Source organism: Castor canadensis, chromosome 8 (genome assembly GCF_047511655.1).
Source record: "Castor canadensis chromosome 8, mCasCan1.hap1v2, whole genome shotgun sequence".
Lineage (NCBI taxonomy): Eukaryota > Metazoa > Chordata > Mammalia > Rodentia > Castoridae > Castor > Castor canadensis.
Genome location: NC_133393.1, coordinates 47,315,893 through 47,341,855, shown reverse-complemented (window position 1 = coordinate 47,341,855; position 25,963 = coordinate 47,315,893). Strand labels below are relative to the sequence as shown.

The following is a 25,963-nucleotide window of genomic DNA, read 5'->3' as shown; positions in this document are numbered from 1 at the left end:
TCACTTAGATGAGCACCAGCGACAATAAGGGCATTTCAGGTCCTGAGTACAGTTCTGGGTCTTGAAATCTGATGTTTCCCCATTGCTTAAAGCTAAGCCATAGAGACTCCCCTTACCTGTGTTTCCCTAGGGTTGTTGTAGTGTTCCGTAGCTTCTCTTCTGCAGTCATGGGTGGTGTGTAGTGCCATATAGTATGGTATGCACCCACAGCCCAGAAGTTGCCGTGGACAGAGGGACAGGCACAGTCCCCAACCTCCTTGTCCTTAACTCAGCAACGGGGGGGGGGGGGTGACACACTGGAGTGGGCAGTATTTTTAGGAGTGTTGCTTCCCAGTGGGGAAGCCTCCTCTGCCTCTCCTTCTACCTCCCACTTAGCCCAAGTGCAACAGATTAGGAATGCCCTCGACCTACTGGGTCAGACCCTCTTAAGGGCAGGAAAGTGTCACTTGGTTTGCTAGCTCCTTCCCCTGCCTTCCATTTCCATGTACTTCACCAGCACCCACAGAATTTTGGCATGGCTAGGATCCCTTAGGAGCCAAGTGTAATGTGCTGCTCAAGCAGCAGGAAGCCACCTCAATGCTGTAGAGCTCTCCTTTGCTACAGACCATGCTATTAGTGTTTACCTGTTGGCTGCCGCAGTACCTGTTAGTCCAGAACATTTTTTGGCAGCCTGGTTTACAAAGTGGCCACGTGATTCTTTGCGTACCAGTTGCAAAGGAGAGAAGGCAGCTGGAATTGAAGTTGGGGTGGGGGGTAGGACAGGGAACTGAGGTGCCCATATGTATGGACAAGTGCAGTGGTGTAGTAGCCGTGTGCATCCCCACATGCTGGAGGAATGTGCCCTGGGACTGCTGGTGCTCCTGCAGACAGAGCTAAATCAGAGTGTACAGCCCGAGCTTCACTTCAGCACAAAGTGTTAGCCTGTGGTATATTTATTTTTTAAGTTTACAATTATAGGTTCTGTTTTTCCAAGGTTCTGCCCTGGAAGTTACATAGATTTTCTTAAAGGGACAAAACCTCTGGGAAATGAAGTCACTGAAAGTTGTAATGTGAAGCCAGCAAAGAGAAAACACATTTGGTTTAATTGTGGGCACAGTCCATGGTGAGAAAGAGTACTGAGGCTGAGAGAGAGGAATCAAGTCAGGGAGGTAGGAATTGAAAGATTCCAAGGAAAAGTTTACACACCAGGTCAGTGTGATGGAGTTGGGGTGGAGGTTTCATAGTGTTCCTTGCCATGAAGTAGAAGTAGGACTTGGGGATGAACTATTTTAAAGGCAGGAAATGAGAGCGTTCTTAAGATTTCTAGGTTTATATGCCCAGATTTCATGTTCGTAAAAATCTCTAAACGTGTTTTTATAATGACAGAGTGTGAATTTTTAAACCACATAAGTCTTTCATGAAAACACATCCCAGATTTCCCCCAGCACAATGCTAAAAATGCTACAGGGGGAATAGTTCAACCTTAAGGGGCTGTACTTAAATGGAAATACATATTCTGCTGGGCAGATATGACCCACTTTGCCCTTGAGGGATGCCCTTGGTTCTGGCTCTGATGATCCTGAAGGAGCCATCATGTTGGAAGGCACCTGAGCAGGGCTGTTTTTAATCAGTTTAGATGTGAATGCTTTGAAATGTTTCCCTTAATGATAACCACCTTTGCCAACCCAGAATTCTCAGTGTGTCTAAGGGGACTGAGCCTCAGGAAGTGCCCCCCGACTGGAAAGCACCAGGCAAAGTCCAGACAGAGCAGCTTCCTTAACCAGGGTCCCCTGCCCATCAGTGACACAGGTTGAATGGGCACCTGTCCCATCAGTTGAGCAACATTCCATTTCTAGGGAGCAAGAGATCCTTAACTGTAGCTGACTAGGAAAGTCTTTGCTGTCCTGCAGGAGGAGCTGTGGGTTCATTATGTACTAAGGTTCCTCTGCTTCCTCCAGCAGATTTTTAGGTGAAAAATGAAAACATGAATGAGGGAGTGATGGGACAGGGAAGCGGTGCTTGTTTTTAAGGCAGCATTGCTCATAAGAAGCCATTTGTTCAGGAACCTGCATTTGGGAGTCTGAGTGTTGAGGAGATGTGGGGGTCAAAATAGGACCTGGCCTTACAAGTTGAATATTCATGTGAAGAATCTAATAAAAATCAGAGTTCCTTGGAACTCAAAGGACACAGGCTCCCCGGCTAAAACACTCCCCCTAGTGGAAGTTTGTGCGTCATTGCACTTCTGGAAAACTCTCCATTATTGACCATGAGAAAGGGCCCGAGGATGGGATGATTTGGTCTTAGTGTGTGTACTTGAGCTTGGTTTCAGAACTCATTTTGATTTTTTTATGCTTTATCGTCTTAAATACGTTCTGTATAGTTAAAACAACCCATGTGCCACAGGCAGAGACATATGCTCCTAGGCCCAGCTACTCAGGAGGTTGAGGCAGGTGAACTACTTTAGCCCAGGAGTTTCAAGGCCAGCCTGGGCAACATAGTGAGACCCTGTTTCAAGAAAAAAATCTGAGTGGGCATGGTGGTGTACTCCTATAATCTATTATTCTGTAATGTAAGTACTCAGGCGGCTGAAGCAGGAGGATCAAGAGTTCAGGTTAGCCTGGGATACATAGCAAGACCCTGTGTCCAAAAATGAAATCAGGAAATCCATATTTTTTTGCTGAAAAGAAAATAGAAACAGCCTGGGATATGTTAGGTCAAAGCAGAATTAACCAAAGTAAACCTTTTCTCAAAAAGTACCCACAAAGCCAACAAATAAGCTGGGCATTTTGCTTTTTTGTCATGGAGTTTATGCCATAGGTTTTTCTTTGAAATACAGCCTAGACATAGATTACTTCTCTCAAGATTCCCATTTCTTGTCAAACACTCTATATTTATAAGCCAGACCTGGTGGCACACACTTGTAATCCCAGAACTCAGGAGGCCAAAGCAGGAAAATCAAGAGTTCAACGCCAGCTGAGCTATATAGCAAGACTTTGTCTCAAAAAACAGATAAAATTCTGTCTTCATACCATGACTGTTTGATTCCTTTCTAAATCTCTTTAAATACCCAACAGTGGCAGCCACTCAGTGCAGTCAGAATAAAACCAATGAAATCGTGTAGATAGAAGTGTCATACAAATGATTATAGGAGAGCTCAAAACCCCAGAAAGGTACAAAGACTAGGTGTTATCTCCGACAACAGTGGAAGAGGCAGTACCAACTCCTTACCCCAGCCTGGAGCACACGTGACACTTGAGGAAGAACAACAGGTGTGGGTTGACATGGTGATTTGCTTCAGCTAGCGAGAGTCAGGTTAGGTGTATGAATCTTTGCTGGCTCAAGCATTATGATCAGAGATGTGGCAGATTGAAGGAAGGCATCTCTTATGTGTGCTGTAAAACAGTAGATTTCATCTGCCTGACTTGGAGGAAGCCCTGAATGGCCTCAGTAATAAATTGGACATTGGATCTATGGCTGAATGATAGGCCCAAGCTAGCTTCTGCTTTGCTGTCAGAGCAAATAATTAAAAAGCTGTAAGTGTCCAATCACCCTGAATAAAGAGAAAGTGGTGCATCCAACACTGCTTGGTGTCATTAATGTTGCCACAGTGCCCTCTTAAGAAGGCATTGAAAGCTGGTGGGCTTGCCACATCTCGTTTTACTACGAAAGAGTACACAGATGAGAACAAGAGACAGTAAATCAGTGTCCACTAGATGCCTGCACCCCAGAACTCCCTGTCCTCACACCCCTTCCCCATGTGCTCTTTAACAAGTTTGGCATGAAGGGGACCTTACCCTTTGAAAGGTTTCCATATCTGTGCAGTGCTATAGGTGCACATGCATCTCCTTCAGTCTCTGACCTCTGTTTGGAGATGAGCTGACAGGCAAGAGTGTGTGTACCATAGTCATAGAATCCATGCTTGGTCATTTCTGTGAAGCTCACCAGAGACTACATCTTGGGAGACTTGGGGGATGGGAAGCGGTCCTGCGTTTGTTGCATGTTTGTATAATCTCTTTGCACTGGAAAAAAAAAAAAACTTTTACAGCTCGGCTTCCTCAAGCTCCCTAGTGCTGTGAGTCTCTGGAATGCACCCCTCTCCTATCTTGCAGCCCTCTGTCTGCACTGCTTGAGTCACTCATTCACACCTTCCTGGGGGGTGGGTACAGCTGAGCATCCCTGGGTACAGCAGTGGACGCCAGGATTTCTGAGCCCGTGTGCCCACCTGTGAGGATGTAGAGGCTGGGTTTGCCCTTATTAAGTCTCCAGATTCATGTTGGCCCTCCAGGATGTTGGGGGTGATGGCGATTTGGGGGGAGAAGTCATTACTAGGTTTGGGGTCCAGGCTGTCAGGGTGGGTCCAGCTAAGTCCCAGTAGAGCCCTTGGAAGGGGCATGCTTAGTGGCCTCCCTGTGTGACCCTCTTGCCTGCTCTGCTTGCTCGCACAGACAGCCAGTCGGACTCGGAGACATTGGCCGTGGCAAGTGAGGTGCTGGATCTCACAGCACGGGACAAAGAGCAGCTGCCATCACAGGGAGCCATGGAGCGTGGCCCAGCCTCAGAGGATCCTCCTCCTGTGGAGGAGGCCAAAGCAGAAGTGGTCTGCCCTGGAAACGGGAAAGAAACGGGCCAGGAGGAGAACCCAGAGCCAGAGGAAGGGCATGGCATGGAGGAGAGTGCCAGGGATGCAGACAGCCCGGAGGAAGACACAGTCAGCAACCAGAGCCTGGACCTTGACTTTGCCAGCAAGCTGATGGACTTCAAGCTGGCTGAGGGTGAAGCAGGTTCCATGGGCAGCCGAGTTGCAGCCCAACAGGAACAGAAGCATGCCTGTGACATTTGCGGGAAGAGCTTCAAGTTCCTTGGCACTCTGAGCCGCCACAGGAAGGCGCATGGCCACCAGGAGCCCAAAGACGAGAAGGAGGCACCACTGGAGGGCGAGGACTCCAGCGGAGCAGTGGAGGAGTCCATCCCTATTCCTGAGTCTGAAGAGAAGCCTGCTGAGCCCCCTGCAGCAGAGCCGACCCTGAGCACCCAGGAGGCCTCAGTGGAGAAGCAGAGTGAGGAGACAGAGGGGCCATCTGACGGGGAAAGTGCAGCCGAGAAGAAGTCCTCTGAGAGGAGTGATGATGACAAGAAACCAAAGACAGACTCTCCCAAAAGTGTAGCCAGCAAAGCAGACAAGAGGAAGAAGGTGTGCAGTGTGTGCAACAAGCGCTTCTGGTCCCTACAGGACCTCACCCGGCACATGAGGTCCCACACAGGTAGGGGAGACCCGGCCCTAGCCCAGGGAGGGAGGTGAGGTTGGCCCACAGTGAGCCCAAGTTCCTCCCCAGAAGCAGTGCTAGGAGCCACTGAGGAAATTGACAAGGTTGCCGGTGTGCCCTTCCAGCCTAGGAAACTAGGCATTTGAAGAAGCCATTCTCTCAGCCATGGGAGTGTTACAGTTGTAAGTCAAGTGCTCCCTCTGCAGCAGTGCTTCTGAGAGTATTGCATTCTGTCCCTCGGCCCCAGTAGATGGGGATGATGGCTGCATCGTCTGTGTAGGTATCTAGAATAAGGCAGATGCTGGGCATTTGGGCCATATGGCCCCATCCAGTCTATTTCTGAACCCACTCCTGGAAGGACCATGGGGGTGTGCCAGGGTAAATAGGTGCCGCCCCGCCCTTGTTGGGTATACCCCTCTGCGCCCTCCGTGAGCAGCCAGGTGAGTGAGATTGTTCCTTTCCTGGCCCTGCAGCAGTCTGATGGGACTGTGACAGGATCCTCACCTGGTGGTTACCTGGGCACAGTGGGGCATTCATGCTTCTGGAACTCACTTGCCCTCTGCAAGTCAACGCATAAACCTCAAAGCAGGGGCTGTTGCTTTGGCAGAAAAAAGGAGACCTAGATATAACCACAAAGCCACCATAAAAGCATCTAGGTCCCTCATCTGGGTCTCATCTCTCTCCCCTCACAGCTGTGGTTCCCCATACATGGCCACTAGGTCCTGTGCTCAGGTGTGGAAGGCCACTTGCCATGCTCTCAACAGAGAGCTGTTTTGGGGCTATTGACAAGTACTGTTCTCAGCTGTTGGCAGCTTGGCATATGAGCCACCAGGAAGAGCCCAACTCAGCCACCTCCAGAGAACCTCTGGCCTTTGAGTTGGGAGGCTACTGGCATCCCTGCAGAGCTAGGCAGAGGACAGGCCTATTCTCCCTCTTACTTCTTTCTGGGCTGTGGTCGAGGCCAGGTTGCATGTCCCCACGGTATCTGTTGTCAGAATTCCGGTTTCTAGGATCAGTCTGCAGAAGACCTGGGTTGAGAGAGAAACAGAAGAGAGAATGTGGTCCCTGGCATTTATCTCAGACAAATGAGAGGACTCTCCCTGAGCAGCAGGGGGGTCCTGGCCCCAAATGCTCAGTGCTGGCTGCTGCTCCTGGGTGGAATAAATGATTTAGGAGCCAGTGGCTTTATGGTTAATCGCTGTGTCCTTTCTTTCTCTGATCACTCAGGGGAAAGGCCATACAAGTGTCAGACATGTGAGCGAACCTTTACCTTGAAGCACAGCCTGGTTCGGCACCAGCGGATACACCAGAAAGCCAGGCACGGCAAGCACCATGGGAAGGACAGTGACAAGGATGAGCGGGTGGAGGAGGACAGTGAGAACGAATCCACCCACAGCGGCAACAACCCCGTCTCAGAGAATGAAGCAGAGGCTCCCAGTGCCAGCAACCACATGGCTGTCACCCGGAGCCGGAAAGAGAGCTTGGCCAATACTGGGAAGGATTGCAGCCGCCGGGAAGAGAAGGCTGTAGGGGGGCGGGCAACTGAGCCCAGCCGTGGTGCCCCCAAGGAGCAGGCATCTCCGGGTGACCCTGACCCAGAGAGCCCAGTGGCTCTTGTGCAGGACCTGCTGGAGCTGTGTGGCAAGAAGCCTGCCCACACCATCCTGGCCACCGCCGACAGTGCCTCACAGCTCCTGGGGACAGAATGATGGCCCACCTTGTCCCCATCAGCACACACACAAAGCCAGCAGAGCAAAGCATCCCAGATCTATACTTTATGAGGTTCCTCAGTGTCCTTCAGCTATTGGGGAGTGAGAGAGAGAAAAGGAGGAGGGGAGAGAGAGAGCGCGAGAGAGAGCGAGCGAGCGCAGTAGCGACAAGCATGTGGCCAATCAGCTCGTGCCATAGCCTTACTGCGTGCCGTGCACCAGGCCACAGCATGGTCAATTCCAGTGCCTTAACTACTTACGGATCCTCCCATGTCCTCGTGGGTGTTGTGTTTCCGCAAAATGACTTTTAACAAAACAAATATTTTAATGAATTTAAGCATTAACATTACCTTTTGTATTGGTGTGTGTGAGCTTGTTTTTGTGAATCTGTGATAGTACTGCTTGTTCTGTGAGCTGGAAACAGAAGAAAGCAAACTATGCCCTTGGATCCCCATAGCCAATAACTGGAAGAAAATGATGTGAATTTCATGTGTGTGACCCGAGGGAAGATGGATGTGAGGCTGATTTCTCAAATAGACCTTTTTTTCTCTTTTCCCCTTTTGTTTGCAACATAGAGGATCTGATCCTCTATGCTTTGATCCTAGGTATTACAGGATGTGGTTGATGAAGGTTTCTAATATGGTTCAAGCCAAAACCATGACAGATTTCTAGCTTCAGCCATGTTTCTACTCTTTCCACATTAGAAATGGTTACAATTCAAGTTTCAAAACATTTGTTTTTAATTTACAGAGAAGAGTTACCTCCCCGGCAACTTGACCTATGGAAAACATGCCTGGATGTCATATATTTGATTTCTCCCCTCCCTATTTGGTGTATGTTGTTAATATTATTCTTGTTGTTGTTGTTATTTTTTGTTCATCAGTTTGCTGGGCTCGGCAGTCAGCAGAAACAGATGGGCAGTATTTGTCCTGGGAGACCTGTGCTGCTGGGTCCCCCAACATGTGCCTGGAGCTTTTGTCAGCCCACTTTGGTAATAGCTCTACTGTACTCAGACAGGCCTTTCTTCCATGACTGCAGAATCCAGCAGGGGCCAGCAGTGGTCCTCCAAACATGGCCAAGGAGTGGCTTAGAGAAAGGGGAGTAAGAATGCGTGTGTGGTGGAGAGTAGGCATTTGAGACACCGGGGCCATGCCTGGGGCACCGGAGAGATGGGTTTTGAAGGAAGCAAGGCAATGATGGGCGCATCACTCACCAACTTGGTATCCCAGTCTTCCTGCTAAGCCCAGTCCAGGCCTTTTCCCCAGCTGTGCTACTGTTGTTTGAAAAGCAAGGAAATACTACTACTGGTAATAAAACTACACGTGCAAGGTTTAAGATGAGAGGCTTGTATTTACCTTCCTGTGAGGTGGGGTTGGTGCTTGATGATAAATTGTGCTGTCACTAGTCCCTTAACTGGCCTGAGCCCCTGGGTGCAAAACTCTTTTATAACTGAGCACCCATCCTTGACAGGCAATAGAATGCCCTCACCGTAGCTGCCAGCAGTGAAAGCAGCAGCTTCCTCTGTAGCTGACCCTGTTCTTCAGTTGAGACCCTGAGGATGCCCGAGCCACACTGCTGCCGGGGCTCCGGGGCTCCAGACTTGTAGGTGCTTTGGAGCCTCTTGCCTGTCCTAGGAGAGGTGTCCCTTTGCCCTGATCTCTCCCCTCTTGCCCTCTCCTGCTCCAGGTGCTCCTCCTCTGCTTATAGATGTACACACAGACATACATAGGCCTTTTCTCCACTTCACCAATTTCCGGTGGCAAAAATCCAACCCCCCCTAACTTCAAAGGAAGATAGATAATCCTAGAGGGAATGAAAAGTGATACCTTTGTGTATAAAAGGTTGAGGTATATATGATTTTTAACTGTATTAGGGATGTATAAACCAGTTTTAAAATGAGGTTTTATTTACTGTAGAGATGAATGCAAATCAGAACCAGTGATCCCTTGGTCTTCTGAGTTAAAACCAGTTCATACATCCCTTAGTTGTGTTTTTTTTTTATTATTATTATTGCATTTGTTTTTGTTATTTTTATTTGGGGTTTCTTGTGTTTTGTTTTTCTTTGCAACTCCCCACACTAAACTCGCAATATTGTGGGGAGAAGCCATGACTAGATTCTACGCTGCGGTGAGATGTAGCAGGGTCAGCTCTCAGCAACGTACGTAGCCGGGGCTGCAGCTCGCAATAATCACTATTGATTGAAAGCTTTATTTAGCCTTGATCTGGACCCTCGTAGTAAATAAGGTCTTGCCACATTTTATTAGTGAGATTGAGAAATGTATTTTTTGTTTGTTGTTCTGCCCGCCTCCCCAATATTAAACTGTGAAATTTGTGATTTGTTGAAACGCTGGGTGAATCATAGCTTAGTTTGCATGTCCAGCTAATTTGTTTCTATACATTTTGTTTGATTCTCTTTCTCCTTCTCTCAGGGCTTTTACAAAAAAAAAAAAAAAGTATATATATATATATATATATATGTATTTATATATATATATATGTGGATCTTCTGAAAAGTTTTTTGAGGTGCAAGTTTTTTCTTTTTATTTTTTCTCTTTGTTAATGGACACAATGCTGAGAGTCAATCACTACATGAAACGCCTGGCTGTGAAACAAAACAGAAACCCTCTCGGGCTGTTTTCCAAACAGCTCCAGGGAAGCTCCCAACAGTCAGATGCCAGCTTCAGACAAATTCGTCCCACCTTCGTCTCTTTCCTCTCCTCTCTTCAAGAAGGAAGTTGATCCCAGTGATTTCAGCCCATGCATTAAACAGAAAACAATAATAAATGTGCAGAATTCATATTTTTCTAAAGGGAACTTAAAAACTGCTGCTACATGTTATGTACAAAACTGGTTTATGCCACATGAACAGAGAATCACAAGTTCGGTTTTGGTACTTTTTGTTCCTCTTTGTATTCAGTTGTATAGAACTTCCAAATTCAGAATGAAAAGAAAGCTGTTCTGTATCAAACCATCTAAGCAATAAATGTTATATTTTAAAAAATGACAGATTGCTGGTCATGCAGCTGTCCTGTGATTTGCTGTAATACTGTCCCAAAAACCTGCAGCCTGCAGGCTAGAGCAGGTCATCGGTGTCAGATCCCAACCACGTGGCACCCATGATGCCCGGGGAAGCCCAGGCACCTGGATGCATGTGTAAAAGGTAGTTGTGGAGAAGTCCACAACTCCTCCATGAGAGTGGCCATTAGGGAAGTCCCAGCCATGGTCAGAGCTTGAGTGTGAGGCAGCTGCTCCAGGTCATTGTTAGTCACAGCCAAGCCGGTGAGAATGCTTTCTGTGCAACAGTGACTCCTACGGAGTCTGCCTGGCCCTTTCCTCCGCCCCTGACCCCAGAACTCACTGCACTGGGTAGAAGGGCTCTGGCAATGGCAATCTGTTACTGCAGCAGGTTTTAGTGAACGGGAGGGGCTGGCGGGGGCGTCTGTCATTTGAAAGAGGCAGCAGGCAAAGTCCTGTGCCCTCCCACCAGAAAGTGGCCCCCAAAAGCACCCCAAGGGATCTAATCGTCCTGCTCTCCAAGTGCCAGATCACAACCTGATGACAAGTGTGACCCTGTGGTCCCTAAGCCTTCCCAAACTCATCTGTTGGTCCCACATTCCCTCTCTCACCAGCCCTAGAGACTGGCTTTTATGAGATACCTGACATGTTCCCCCATAAACAAGCACAGAATCAGCAGCGATGGGCCTGAGTAGGCAGCTCACAGGCTCAGCCCTCCAACCTCTCCGGAGGAGCGAGTGAGCAGCGTTTACAGCCTCTGTGAGTGGAGACCCTCTGCCCTGATTACCTGGTTACAGGCAAGCAGGGCCGCAGCCCCTGTGGGGTGTGGTACAGAAGATACTGCAGCCCAGTCCCTGTGGTTGGGGCCAAATCCAAGCACCCACAGTGTACAGGTCAGTCCCCTAGTGAGGGTGACACTGGAAGAAGACATTCAGGAGGCAAAAAAAGATTAAATACATCATGAAGTTCTTCCTGTTACCTAAAAAGAAGGCTGATGTTGAGCAAGTGTTAGCTCGTGTCCAGTACTGGGGATCCATGCTAGGGTTCAGGCCATCTCAGGGGCTCTCTTCATGTGTGACCCCAGAGGTCACTGTGGACCATTCTTTCCCACCAACCCTCACTCCTCACTCCTCACTCCTCAGGCACCTGGTCTCTACAGAGCTGAGTCAAACCCACACTGGTGCCAGGCACTTCCACATGGCAGGCTGGGCCCTGCACAGTCGTGGAGAGCCACACCTGATGTCCACACTCATGTCCCCTTCTCCAGACTACTGTTCTGGAGAGAAGGGAGCTGGGCACACGCAGAGTGGCTTTTTTTTTATCAGGTCTTTTTTTGTAGAATGTTTTCTTGGCTCATGATTTGTGTACACCTCACTATTAAGAATCATCCACTTAGTTGGGTGCTGGTGGCTCACACCTATAATCCTAGCTACTTAAGGGGCTCAGATTGGTAGGATCAAGGCTCAAGACCTGTCTGGGCAAATAGTTCACAAGACCTCATCTCCAAAATAAATAACTAGAGCAAAATGGACTTGAGATGTGGCTCAAGCAGTAATCCCTGCTTTAACAGCATGAAGCCCTGAGTTCAAACCCCAGTCCCACCAAAAAAAAAAAAAAAATCCTTGAAGCCCAGGTGTCTGACACATAAACAAGGACCATCTCAGCCCTGCACCAGTGCTGACTTTCTGCTGCCTCCCTTCCCACTGTTACCAATGTTTACATTCATTGTTAGGAGAAGGGGAAGATGAAGGGAGTTTCTAACAGTTATACTTTTTCAGTTGTCCAAAATGTGGGAAGAGCTAGTGAACCTTACTGAGCAGTAGGAAGTGTTTTATTGTGCACGCCTCCCCAGGACCCACCTAACCTTGACTGCATTTGTTAAGCATATTGTTCCCTGGGCAGCCACCACACACCAGGCACTGATCCAGGCACAGCATAGCACTTCACAGGTTTCCTTTCTTGTTCTAACAGTGGAAAATGGACAGAAAAGGGATGAGATGAAGGAGATACTGAAGGTGCTTGTGTAAGTCCAAAAGGAAGAGTAAGCCAAGACATGGCAAGGCACAGAGGAGCAAGGGGCAGGATGACCAGATGGGTCTCAGTGACAGCCAGCAGGAACGAAGTCACTCACATGGATGTCTGGGGAGGACACCAGAAAGCATGCCCAGCCTCTGTAAGAAGCCAAAGACAAGGGGAATGGGCAAGATGAGGCCAATGGAAAAGAAGGGCACCAGGGGGACGCCGGCTTCATGTTGACAGTGAGATGACAGAGATGAGTGAAGGCAGCAAGATCTCCCAAGAGGCAGGCAGAGCAATGCAGGCAAAGACTCCTCTCCTCAGAGTGGGGTGATGGGGTGAGGACTCAGAGGAGAGTTAGGGTGGGGTGTATTTCAAGGGAGGAGGGGGTCCTCACAAATCAGATCTGGCACAGAGCAGTTGCAGCTGTGGGGGGGGGTCCCCCAGAACAGACCTAAGGGAGCTGTGACTTTCTCTTAAGTGTTGGGAATTCGCTTTGCAAAGGAAGTTTTCCTGCTGATAACCTTGGTAGAGAATATGTGGTCAAGGAAAGGAGTCCCCCATCCTGTCTATGCACATAAGGGCCCCATTTCCAGGAAGTGACTGTGGACGTCCCTACTGAGCAGGGGCACTTGAGACATTGTCCATCCCTGCTTCTTCCAAAGGAACACCAGCCTCCTGACCCACAGGGGTTCCTGGGCCTGCCCCACCACCCTGATGCCTCCCTATCCTTATCCAGGCCTGTGCAGGGGCCTACTGCCTACCTGTACTGAGATCACCAATCCAGCAGGTACTCTGGCAGCACTGCCATGATTGCCAGCCAGTGGGGCCCCTTCTGAGACTGTAAGTGGGGGACCAGAGGCAGCATAAGAAGACCTGATGGGGCTTCCCTGAGCAGGAGGGAAAGCCCTGAGACTAAGGTTCTAACTACAACCCTGGTTGGCTCAGCCTAAGCAAGATAGGCTAGGGCGGTCTGGTGGCCATGAATCCAAATGATTCTGCCTTCGCTTTTTAATAGCCATCCCCCAGGGCACAAAATGAGTATGCAATAGGAGTCTAGTATATTCACCTGTTTGTGCTGGTCACTCCACCTGGCTCTCATAGTAATCCTGCTTATTAACCCCAAATTTAAGAATATGGAACGGTCAATGGCAGGTCTATGTCTAACCTTGACTTGCTTGACTCACAAGCCAGTGCTTGTGTTAGCTTTCCATCACTGTGACAAAATGCCTATGGTTAACAATTTAGAGGGAGGAAAGTTTTATCTGGGCTCTTGGATTCAGAGGTTTCCGTCCATGGTTGCCATCTGCCCCTACAGGTACAGAGGCAGGTAGAGACGTGGCCTAGAACTGGGTCTCTGTCTGCAATGCAGATCCCTGCTCTGCTGGTGAATGGCCTTGTGCCTGGATTTCCCCATCCTAAAGAAGGAGATGGTGATAGTGTCTGCCTCATGGGGTTGTCACGTGGATTGGGTGAGTTGGTACAATAAGGTGAGTATTCACAGCTCTCCCTGTTAGCATTTCTGGTGTCTTCTCACGGAAAGGCTGTGACTTGTTGCCCTGGGAGGTGAGTGGGCAGGAACTGCACAGATGTTTGGAGGAACAGCCAGAGGAGGACCTGTGTGTGACTCCGGAACTGCCCTTCGAGCCCAGGGGTCTTGCTGCCTTGTCCTCCCTGGCCTCCTCTGGCTTTATTGTCCAGTCACCTTCCCACTCAAAACTGACTGGCCTCATTGGGCTCCAGGACTCAACGGTGGCCTTGATACTCATCAGATGTCCTCACCCTGAGAGTGGGGAGGGGAGGCAGCCCTCCTCCATACCAGGCCCTTCTCAGAAAGGGCCCGCACAGAGCCTCATCTGCAAGAGGAGCTGGCCTGCATAGACCTAGCACAGCACCAGAACAAGGACCAGCCTTTGTTACCTGGCTACCCAGGTAAGGCCTGGGACTTGTAGCATCTGTGTCCCCTCGGAGCTGGTTAAAAGTGAACACTGAGGCCCACCCAGACCCACTGGATCGGTATTCCTGGGGATTCATGAACACTTTAAAGTTTGGGGTCTCTGATCTACAGCCCAAAATTTATCCAAAAATGAACCTGGTACCCCTCTACAAAGACAGCTCTTAAAGAGAGAATGCATTTGAGTTTGTTAGCTTTTCATTACTGTGACAAAATACCCAAGATAATCAATTTATAAAAAAGGAAAGGTTTAGCCTGGCATGATATCACATGCTTATAATCCCAGCACTCAGGAGGCTGAGGCAGGAGAACTGTGCAATTGAGTCCAGCTAAGGGTTCCTAGCAAGTTCAAGGCCAGCCTAGGCAACATAGCAGGACCCTGACCCCCTTCAAAAAAAAAAAAGAAAAACCAGGAAAGGTTTATTTTGGTTCATGGTGTCCGAGGTTTCAGCGCACGCTCGTTGCTTTAGTTCCTGTGGCAAGGCAGCACATATCACATGACTAAGAAATCTGCTCACCTCATGGCAGCCAGGAAGCAAAGACCTGAGATCCCAATATCCCCGTCAAGGACACTCCCCAGGGACCTAACTTCCTTCTACTAGGCCCCACATCATAAGGTTTTCACCAATAGCACCATGGACTGGGGACCTCACCCTCAGCACATGGACCCTTAGGGTCACTCTTCAGACACAGATTATAGTCTCTTCTCAGGAGGAATGCAAAACTCAGACTTGGCTTTAGAAAGTGTAGATCCTGGGTCTTCCCATAGTCTCTTCCTCCACTACTGGTAGACACAGCCTCGGCCTCATCACACAAGTCACCCAAAAATCTCATTTGGGGTTCCTGCATTTTTGCCATGCTTGTGGACTCCAAAGGCTCTTTAGAAGGGCCTTCCAACTTGGCGGTAAGCACCAACTGCCTGCTGGCCTCCACTTAGCCTCAAGCAGCCCAGGCCTCTTTCTTCCATGACCACCTCCCAGGGAGGCTGGGAATCAGGGAGGATGGCTGGGTTTATTTTAAACTTATAATTGAAGGTTGCTCGTTAACAACAACAAAACAGTCCCCTCCAAGTCTAGGCTGCCAAGTCCATGTCCTAAATAAGAAACTTGTGGTCGCTCCTTTCCTGATTTACTTTTAGAGGAAGGAAGCCACAGCCAAGTGTGGAAGTGACAGCCAAGTCCTGACTTTGGGCTGCCCCAGCCTCACCTGCCTCAGGGCAGGAATTTGATGGGCATAGTGGTGTCTGTGTTCCAGCCCAGGAGGCCAGCAAGAGGCTGCAGCTGCTCCCAGCCCTGCCTTCCAGCCTGGATGTCACCCAGCTCTTCCCCTGATGGGACTTTCACATGAAAGTAAGGACTGCTCTGTCTGTGTGGAAAATTTAGGAGCACAGAGAAATGAAAGCAAAAAGAACTTGGCTTCTTAGCATTCATGCACCTGTTTAGGGCAGCCTGACTTTTTCCGTCCTGTTCTCAAATGTGTTTCTCCAGCACCTGGCACACTGCAGCGTGTGTGCCTGTGGTTTTTGCGTCTTGTCTTCACCCCCAGTCCAGTGAGCTGAGAAGGAATGAGGGATGAAGTTTGAAGTGAGTTGTCCAAGTCAGCTAGCTAATGAGAGGTCTTGTTAGGATGAAATTGCCCTCCAGAAAAACCGTGCAGCAGAAAGCCAGTGCAAGCATGGAGTGAGGTGTGGTGATGGGGGAGCTGTCCACTGAAAACTGGGAAGTGAGTGAGGTGTGATCTGGCACCAGCCATGTGTCCCAAGTTCATCTGTGATTTCCTGTTCTCTGGAACTGTGTAACAAATAACAATTTTTTAAATATGCCATCTGAAGTCGCATACACTCAGGTGGGGATGCTCTGGGCAAGGACCTGCAGGAGCCTGGGGTTGAACCCATGCCCAAAAGTGGAGCCCACACCCAACCCAGGGGGACACGGCTCGTGGCAGGTGCTGGGCTCTTCAGTCTGGACTTGGCCCCCTGTAGTTCAGTGGCCCTGCTCTGCCACACTTCTTCCCAGCTCTAAGACATTGGTCCCTAAGAAGGCCAAGTCAGCAAACAGAGCTTCCCCACCCCTGCCTTGCCCTCTGGAAAGTTCCAGATCTTTTCTACCTCCCTTGCTGTCTTAGCTCCTTCCCACCACCACCCCATAAGTCCTGATTCTCAAGGGATTGGATCCTGCTGGAGAAAGGTGGAGTGAAGTTGACCAGAGGGGAAGTGGATTCAGAGGGGACCCTGTGAGTTCGCAGGCGGAGTGAAAATAAAAGCAGGGAGGAGTACTCTTTTGCGTGGAGGCCATTTCATATTCAAACCATAACATTCTGCCCCTGGCCCCAAAAGCCTCATGGCTCCCCCAGTATATCCCTCTCCAAGACCCAGTACTTTGGGTTTTTTTAGTTGTTTTTTTTTTTTACTAGTACTTTGTAACCCAAGCAAAATTATACCATGCCAAAGTTTCCAGGTATGTATTTTTATTTTAAAAATATGTTGACTTACAAACATGAGAAAGAAATATATTTTTAAAAAAATATATGTTTAATTGGGCAGGGGGGAGGGGGAGTAAGAGTGGTGTTTGTGGGTTGGCTTCTTTTTTATTTTTTTTTATTATTCATATGTGCATACAAGGCTTGGGTCATTTCTCCCCTCTGCCCCCACCCCCTCCCTTACCACCCACTCTGCCCCCTCCCTCTCCCCCCTCAATACCCAGCAGAAACTATTTTGCCCTTATTTCTAATTTTGTTGTAGAGAGAGTATAAGCAATAATAGGAAGGACCAAGGGTTTTTGCTGGTTGAGATAAGGATAGCTATACAGGGAGTTGACTCACATTGATTTCCTGTGCGTGGGTGTTACCTTCTAGGTTAATTCTTTTTGATCTCACCTTTTCTCTAGTTCCTGGTCCCCTTTTCCTATTGGCCTCAGTTGCTTTTAAGGTATCTGCTTTAGTTTCTCTGCGTTGAGGGCAACAAATGCTAGCTAATTTTTTAGGTGTCTTACCTATCCTCATATCTTCCTTGTGTGCTCTTGCTTTTATCATGTGATCAAAGTCCAATCCCATTGTTGTGTTTGCCCTTGATCTAATGTCCACATATGAGGGAGAACATACGATTTTTGGTCTTTTGGGCCAGGCTAACCTCACTCAGAATGATGTTCTCCAATTCCATCCAGTTACCAGTGAATGATAACATTTCGTTCTTCTTCATGGCTGCATAAAATTCCATCGTGTATAAATACCACATTTTCTTAATCCATTCGTCAGTGGTGGGGCATCTTGGCTGTTTCCATAACTTGGCTATTGTGAATAGTGCCGCAATAAACATGGGTGTGCGGGTGCCTCTGGAGTAACCTGTGTCACAGTCTTTTGGGTATATCCCCAAGAGTGGTATTGCTGGATCAAATGGTAGATCAATGTCTAGCTTTTTAAGTAGCCTCCAATTTTTTTCCAGAGGGGTTGTACTAGTTTACATTCCCACCAACAGTGTAAGAAGGTTCCTTTTTCCCCACATCCTCGCCAACACCTGTTGTTGGTGGTGTTGCTGATGATGGCTATTCTAACAGGGGTGAGGTGGAATCTTAGTGTGGTTTTAATTTGCATTTCCTTTATTGCTAGAGATGGTGAGCATTTTTTCATGTGTTTTCTGGCCATTTGAATTTCTTCTTTTGAGAAAATTCTGTTTAGTTCACTTGCCCATTTCTTTATTGTTTCATTAATTTTGGGAGAATTTAGTTTTTTGAGTTCCCTATATATTCTGGTTATCAGTCCTTTGTCTGATGTGTAGCTGGCAAATATTTTCTCCCACTCTGTGGGTGTTCTCTTCAGTTTAGGGACCATTTCTTTTGATGAACAGAAGCTTTTTAGTTTTATGAGGTCCCATTTATCTATGCTATCTCTTAGTTGCTGTGCTGCTGGGGTTTCGTTGAGAAAGTTCTTACCTATACCTACTAACTCCAGAGTATTTCCTACTCTTTCCTGCATCAACTTTAGAGTTTGGGGTCTGATATTAAGATCCTTGATCCATTTTGAGTTAATCTTGGTATAGGGTGATATACATGGATCTAGTTTCAGTTTTTTGCAGACTGCTAACCAGTTTTTGTGGGTTGGCTTCTTGAAGGGAGTTTTGCAAATACCTCCAGGGAAGGCCGGGGCCTGTCAGGCAGATAAGAAGACAATGTGCCCAGCCTTCTCTGTGGCGGCTTGAATCACTGGAGGAGTCCATACTCGGGGCAGCGGCGGCTTGCCATTCCTTCCATTACCAAGCAAACCGATCAGGCATGCGCAGAGGCACTGAGCTAAGGGTGGGAGGGGATGGACTCTGCCCTCCGGAGAGACAAGAGAGGCAGGCGACCTGAGAAGAGCAGGATGTCATTCAGTGGAGCAGCAAGTGCAGCACACTTAGGGTGGCCAGAGGCTGGAGGCCACTGCTGGTTGGAGGCACTTAGACCAAATTCCAAAGTTCATGGGGACACAAGCCCAGAAAGGACTGCAGGAGCCAGGCCCTGGACCAGGGCTGGGTGAAGGGCCCAGGGAACAGAGTGGTGAGAATGGCAGCAGGGCAGCCTGTCTGATCGTAGTGGTGGGGACTGTGGCTGGAAGGGCACTGATGACCCAGTTGGTGAGTTGGGAAAGCAAACTCTGAACACATGAGCTAGTTTCTAGCTAAAGGTGAGAGTCATGGAAAGTTCTTGAGCACATCAGTTAGTTGAGCTCCAGAAATGATCCTACCAACTGTGTGAGACAGGAAGCCAGTGCTGAGTAATCTAGGCAACAGGGAATGAGGAAGTGGAAGGGCGATGAGGAGCAACGGCAGCGACACCTGGCACTGCTTGGCTATCGAAGATTGAGATGAGGGCTCAGTCAACACATCAGGGTTGTGATTGGGCAGCTGAAACAGTGTGTGATACATGGGAGGCCTGGGAAGCAGTACACAGGACCTGGGTAGGTGGATCATGAGATTGTGGGTTCCATCCTGTTCATGGTGACTATCACAGGCCTTTGACAGCAACCAACAAAAATCCAATTTGGGCAATTCCTACAACAACGAAGAGTTGCATCATGGAAGAGTCCAGAAACTGGACTTACATGGAGACAGGTCCAGATACTCCAGGTAGTGCTAGCATCCCCTGCTCCATCTCCCCTTCTGCTTTCTTCCTGTTCCTTCTTCCTCCACCAGGTCCTCGACATGGCATCACCATGCAGCAGCAATGGTGGCCTCAGAACCTCACCCTGATGCTCAGCCATCTGAGCAAACCCAGCTACTCACCCGGCTGGCCTGAGCCATGTGCCCATCTCTACATCACATGCTATTCTCGGAGCAGGGGACAAGGCAGATATCCCTGAACTGCTTAGATGGACTCCAGGACAGTGGGGCACTGCCAGGAGCGGGTAGAGGGCCCACTGTGGACTTCCAGGTGGGGCATGTGAGGCTTAGGGGACGCAACTAGGTGGCAGTCACAGGGGTAGGCGAAGCCCTAAGAATGAATGGTAATGGTGGTGTGCACCAGTAATCAACAAGGAGAAGAGGATGAGGCAGAAGGATCACAAATCAAAGGCAGTCTGGGCTATACTTTTGCAGCTGGTAAAGTGGCTCAAGTGGTAACAGCGCCTGCCTAGCAGGGTTTGGCCATGAGTTCAAACCCCCATGCACCAAAAAAGAAAAAGAAGAAGAAGAAGAGAAGCTGGTGGCTCACATCTGTAATCCTAGCTACTCAGGAGGCAGAGACCAGGAGGTTCGAGGTTCAAAGCCAACCAGGCAAATAGTTCGCGAGACCCTTTCTTGAAAAAACCCATCACAAAAAAGGGGTGGCGGAGTAGCTCAAGGTGTAGGCCTTGAGTTCAAACCCCAGTACCCCCCCCACCAAAAAAAACCCCAAAAAACCAAGAGTGAATGGGGAGGGGAGAGAGAGACAGAAAAGAGGAAGAAGGAAGAGGAATTAGAAGAGGGGAAGGAGGGCAGGGAGGAAGGAGGGAAAGGAAGGAGAAAGGAGGAGGAGGAAGGAAGAGGAGGAAGAAGGGAGAAGAATATTAGCAGCTCTACAGAACTTTCTAATGTGCACAGAGGGCTGGGGCCTGCCCATCCAAAGGAATCCTGGGGTGTGACAGGGTGGAAATTTGAAACCAAACAGCTCAGGATTCAAATTCCCAGTCCCACTACCTGTGTGCGATTCAGCAGCCCTGGACCTCTATAATCTCAAAAATGGGCATAAAATGCCCTTTTCCCAGAATGTACAGTGCACACAGAGGTCAAATAAGCAGCATTTCGCAGGCCCCACAGGCATGTGAGTTCTTTAGGAGACAGAGCCTTAGTCTTCACTCTCCAGGGACGTGTGGGGACAAGCCAGCCCTTTCTTAACAGAGGTGGCTCCAACAATGTTGTCATCACCGTTTTATAGAGCTGGGAAAAGCCTTAAGTCTATTTCTGATTATAAAAAGGATTCGGTCTCCCTAACTTGCACTTTCTAAATGCGTCTCCCTGTTTTACAAGGCTATGGCCTGCAAGGGCGATGTGTCAGGCATGAATTTCTCCTTTTCTAAAAGGTATTGGCACATACTTGTAGTCTGAGCACTGGGAAGGCTGAGATATGAGGATTGTAAGTTCGAGACCAGCCTGTGCTACATAGGGAGACACTGAAAAAGAAACAAAAGCAAGCAGTTGGGAAGTGGTGGTGAGTCCTTGGAAAGCCACGTTTGATTTGGGATGCCTGGTGCTGAGGCCCTCTACTGGCCATTTCTGGAATTGCTCCTCGCCCCAGCTCCGCAGGTGGCACGTTCTCCTACGGGCTATTCCTCACAGCTCCGTCAGGGGGCGCACTCTTCCTCGCCGGTCGGGTTGTCAGAGGGAGTCAGGTCACCCAGTAGGTGAGTGAGGACCGGGGGCCAGGATTGTCGAACACGATGGACTACATTTTCATCCCACATGCTGGGGTTCTAAGTTCAACTTTTGGCGTTTATTTATGTGAGGTGGGTCTCATTCTGTAGCCCCATAGTTTTAGAATTTTATAGAATTTATATATAAATTTTATAGAATTCATTTATAGAATTTTAGAATTATGTAGAATTCTAAAAATAGAGGGGCTTCAAATGTTTTGAGGAGCATGGAGGCCACAGAGGTGTTTACTGGAGTATAAAATGAACTTATCATGAGGTTAGGATAGGGCAGTGTACACTGGAGAGATGGTATCTCTCTCTCTCTCTCTCTCTCTCTCTCTCTCTCTCTCTCTCTCTCTCTCTCTCTCTCATTTTTTGGTGGTACTGGGGTCCAGGGCTTCACACTTGCTAGGCAGGCACTCTATCACTTGAGCCAGCTCCCCCACCAATATGGCATTTCTTAAATTACCCAAATAATAATAATAAAACTCCGCCCTCCACATGGGTGGGTCGTGACCTGATGTGACTGGTATCCTTCTAAGAAGAGGAGGCGAGGACACACATGGAGGGAGGCCAGTGAGGAGATGGGGACACATCAGCTTCCTGCAAATCAAGAAAAAAGGCCTCAGGAAAAACCAGCCCTGCCCACACCTTGATCTCATGTTCTGGCCTCCAGAGCTGGGAGAAGGTAAATGTCTCCTGGTTAAGCCCATCAGGCTGGTGCTTTGCTGTGACAGCCCTGGCTGACTGACAGACTGCTCCTGGACTGACCTTCTTCATTCTGGAATTTCCTGGGCTGCTGCTTGCAAAGCTGAGAGCTGAGGGTCAGGCATACTCACTAAATGTTCAGGACCATTACCAGCACTGCTATGACAATGGTCGTGCTGATATTCTCAAGAGCAGACTGCATGGTGTTAGGTTCAAGACCTGGGCCCAGTGAGTTGTAAGTCACAGCAACAAGTCTTTGCTGGGCATCTCCGTCATCATGCTGGCTATGGAAGGGGATGCATTTGTCACACTGTCCTTTCCCACATTCATTGAAAATTTCTTCACAGAATTCAGAGGAATGAGAAAGGGTCCTGAGAAAGGTGTGGTGGTGCACATCTGTAATCCCAGCACTCAGGAGGCTGAAGCAGGAGGATCTTCAGTTCCAGGCCAGCCTGGGACACACAGGGAGACTCTGTCTCAAAAAATTTTTTAAAAGGGGGTGAGGTGGGCTTCTGTTATGTTTTGTTTGTTGGGAAAGTCAGGAAATTCCCCTGGCCTACAACTACTCACCTATGTTTTGAATTCTCTTGGCTGGGAAGTCATTTAAACGAGCTTTCAGCTCTGGGTGCCTTTCTGTAGACTACATGCTACTAGTCTCCTTGCCTAATTTTGTTTGTGTTTTGAGACAGGATCTTGCAATGTAGCCCCAGGCTGACCTGGAACTCTCTATCCTCCTTCCTCAGCATGATCCTCCTGCTGGGATTATAGGTGTATACCACCACACCTGGCTTCTTGCCCAATTTAATGTGGGAAGACACAGTGAGGGGTGGGGAAGAGCATAGGCAGCTGTCCCTCTGTCCCTCCCTCACTCTATGGCCTTGACAAGTCACTTGCTGCCTATGGTATTAAGGGATTTGACTGAGGAGCACATGATGTCCTTTCCATTCCTCTATCTCAGATCAAAGGGTAGGTTTGCCAAACTCCCACACTCCGAACTGGTGTGTCAAGACCCAATCTTTGGGAATTGTGCCCCTTATCAGCTGAATGCCACGTATTTTCAAGTTGTCACATCATTGCCTGCTCTGGAAAAATGGATCTGGCCCTTTTGGGTATTTTTCCATTGATGGATGGCACAACATGAGAAAAGGATGTCAGAGAGAGCAGGGGGAGGCACAGCAAGAGGAAGGCCCTTCCTTCCTGGTTCCCCTGTATCCACACAGCCCATGTATAGTGCATGTGAATTCCCCAGCACCAGGTGCCTGTTGCACACGGTGGCCAGCAGCACCCACCAGCCTCCCCATCCCCTTCTCCCTCCAGTGGCTGACTTCCCCTAGTCAGGCACTTCCCCTTGCAGGATCAGTTACCCATCACCCTGTAGGCTGGATTTCTAGCAAGCCCCACCAGATGTGGGTCAACAGCCAGCACTCTTCTCAGGTGAGGGCGGAGCTCAGCCTGGGACTGGGGAGTGGCTGCACTGTGCAGCTTATTTTGGTTTGAATCTGAAATTTCTCCCAAAAAACTCACGTTACTCTTGGTTCCCAGCTGTTGGCACTATGGGGAAGTGGTGGAACGTTTAGAAAGTGGGTCCCAGTGGAAGGAAGCTGGGTCACTGCAGCGTGTCCTTGAAGGGGATATAGTGAGAACTTGACCCCTCTTCTCTTTCTCTGTCTGCTCCCCAGCTGCCATGAAGAGAGCAGCTGTGCTCCACCACTGTGATGTACGGCCTGGGCATGGACCTAAAACAATGGCGGCAGCCAACCATGGCCTGAAACCATGAGCCAAAATAAATCGATCCTCGATCCTCGTCCTGAATTGATAAGCTAATCACAGGTATCTTGTCATAGTGATAGAAGCTAACACATAGCTGTGCATCCCAGATCATTTAGAGTACCCTTCACTCACTGGCCAACTCTTCATTACTCTGATCCCTTCCTACAGTTAAATCAATTATCCTTGTTCAAAGTAAGGTGTGGCATCACAGGACGGAGTTGGTTCCATGACAGTCCCAGGAGCTAGATCTGCTAGATGGGGCTAGGGATGCCTTTGCACGGAGCATGGTGCTGAGCTCTCCGGGAGGAGCCTTCTCATTCCAAACAGGGCTTCAATTCCATGCGGGCTGTTAATACATAAGCACCTCTGGATCCAGACAGAGATCAGGCCCAAGGGAAACAGCAGGTACACTTCTCCCAAGGGACACCCAAGGAGTTCACTTGGGACCTTGGGAAAACTGAAAACATTTCTGGTTGCAGGATCTAGGCATCACTTGTTCCCTAGAACTGCTGAGAGGCCTCAGAGCCTGGTCTACATGGGACAGCTTGGGAGGTAACATTGCCTTGAGCAAGGGACCCCAGCATGCTCAGCAGGGACCACTGGGCCCAGACTGGCTCACCTTCAAGCCTCTGTCCCACAGCCAGAGCACCACACTTCTGCCAAGGAGGGCTTAGAACTGAGGCTGGGCATGTGGGTAAGAAAGACATGTCTGGTCAAATCTGAGTGCTCCCAGCATCATGACTGCCCTGGCCTGTGTCTCAGAAAAGCCCGTGGAGTCTCCTTCGGTCTGGCTGGATTCTACCAAGGCTCAGAATCCCCTCACCAGCAGCACTGGCATCCTTCTTGGGATTTATCAGCACAGCCACATCCCAGGCTCATCCAAGACTAGCAGGCTCTGAATCTGGTGGTGGAGCCCAGCAGCCCAGCAATATTGACAAGGCCTCCAGTGATTCTGACGCAGGTAGGGGTGCTGGCAGCTGGCCTGTACAGCTCACTGAGCACCTCCACCAACCTCAGTGGGTCCCAATCTTTGAATTCTCTTTAGAGTTTCCTTTCAATGCAGGTCCCTGGGCCGGCTCCTGAGATTCTGATTTAGTGAGGAGGAGTGGGAATCCCAGGTGATTTGGGCCGGTATATGAACATACACAAGCACAGGTAGCCTGTATCATCGACTGGATGGACAGTTATCATCTACTTTGTCCCTGTCACCCAAGTGCAGCACTACTTCCTGAGGCCCCTATCTTCCTTATCTTCACCTCCTTCTCTAATTCCACTCCGTACTCAAGATCAGCCCCTTGTGTGCCCTAGCTACTCCTCCTGCTCCCCACTCCACCCCAAATGTGTTCTTGCTACAAGTCCACAGCATCTTCATTGGCTATGGCCTGGCTACTGTGAAGACAGGGACTTTCTCCATCTTTGATTCCCTGGGGCCTGGTGCCAGCAAGAGGTTTGTACTTATTTGTAGGACTTTCCCTTTGATTTATTGCAGTCCAATTTGATTCAATGCAATTCAACTCAATTCACAGCAGCGCAAAAATAAGCACCCAAGAGCCCACGATGAGTACCAGCACACAGAATCCAGCCTCTGAGCCAGGCTGGGAGGACCTGCTGGACTGAGGCATGGTAACTTGCATTTGCATGAATACTGTTTAGCGCAGGCACCTGGCTCCACCTCCACCTGAGGCTCAGTGGACTGGGGCAGTCTCTCAAACCTTTCTGAGGCTCCTCCCCACCCAGGTGACTGTCCTTTCACAAGGGTGCTTGACTCACTTCACACAGAGTCTTCTGTCTCCTGACCTCAGCCACCATCTATGTCATGGAGACAGATGTTATGGGGACACGAGAGCAAGCAGACCCAAGTGAGCCTACAACTTAGCCCTGCAGTTCCTCCAGGCCTGGCTGGTGGGGTCCCCCACCCCCGCCCCCACCCCACCCCAGTGGCTGGCAGTAGAGGCTGAGTTTCCTGGGAAATCTCCACCTAGAAACAATGCACACAGCTGTTATTCATCAGCCACAAAGCCCTAGTAACACAGCCATTCCCAGCAGTGACTTCACAGAGGATCCACATGAGGATCCAGTTGAGTGGGCCAGTGCTATCTTGATTCAAAGAAAACAGCAGCAAAGATGGCTGGGCCCTCGAGCTGCAGGTCCCAGGGTCTTCCTGCAGCAGCCTGGCTGGGGGCTCAGCACACTGAGCTGGCAGAGAGCAGGGGTGTCCACCATCAGTGCGTCTCCTTCTTCCTGCACCTGAAACAGCAAAGGGAGACAGTGACCTGAGTAGCTACAGGATGTGCCCTCAGCCACTGCCCACCGTGGTGAGGTGTGCAGCTGGACAGAGGCACCGGACTGAAGGCCACCTTACTAGAAAGGACTCTTTAAATTTTTTTTTTTTTTTTTTTGGTGGTACTGAGGCCAAACTGAGTTTAAACTCAGGACCTCATGCTTGCTAAGCAAGCACTCTATCACTTGAGCCACTCTGCCAGCCCTGTTTTTTGAGATAGGGTCTCTTGAACTATTTGCCTGGGCTGGCTTTAAACCATGATCCTCCAGATCTCTGCCTCCTAAGTAGCTAGGATTACAGGCATGCGCCACCAGCTCCCAGCTCAGAAAAGACTGTTCATGCTGCTCTGTCAAGTCCAAACATTTCATCAAAAAAAAAAAGAAAAAAAACTACCCAGAGATTCTCCCCC

The 25,963-nt window shown here is 49.2% G+C and overlaps 1 protein-coding gene and 1 long non-coding RNA gene across 15 annotated transcripts in view; both read left to right on the top strand.

Annotated features, from left to right (window-relative positions):
• Positions 1 to 9,956, top strand: part of Rreb1 (ras responsive element binding protein 1) — a 185,643-nt gene extending 175,687 nt beyond the window's left edge. For all 13 annotated transcript variants that reach the window (XM_074082946.1, XM_074082949.1, XM_074082947.1 and 10 more), the window contains 2 exons: positions 4,425 to 5,240; positions 6,471 to 9,956. In XM_074082946.1, coding sequence (XP_073939047.1) covers positions 4,425 to 5,240; positions 6,471 to 6,952 — 1,298 coding nt within the window. In that variant the 3' untranslated portion in view covers positions 6,953 to 9,956. The remainder of the gene's footprint in view (positions 1 to 4,424; positions 5,241 to 6,470) is intronic.
• A 3,358-nt stretch (positions 9,957 to 13,314) lies between these two features.
• Positions 13,315 to 23,306, top strand: LOC141425699 (uncharacterized). 2 transcript variants are annotated; one of them, XR_012450749.1, is made up of 3 exons: positions 13,315 to 13,915; positions 15,076 to 15,286; positions 23,183 to 23,306. It is a non-coding gene; the product is annotated as an uncharacterized lncRNA (long non-coding RNA). The 2 variants fall into 2 exon arrangements; XR_012450748.1 differs by lacking the exons at positions 13,315 to 13,915; positions 15,076 to 15,286 and adding an exon at positions 17,852 to 19,035.
• The last annotated feature ends 2,657 nt before the right edge of the window (positions 23,307 to 25,963 follow it).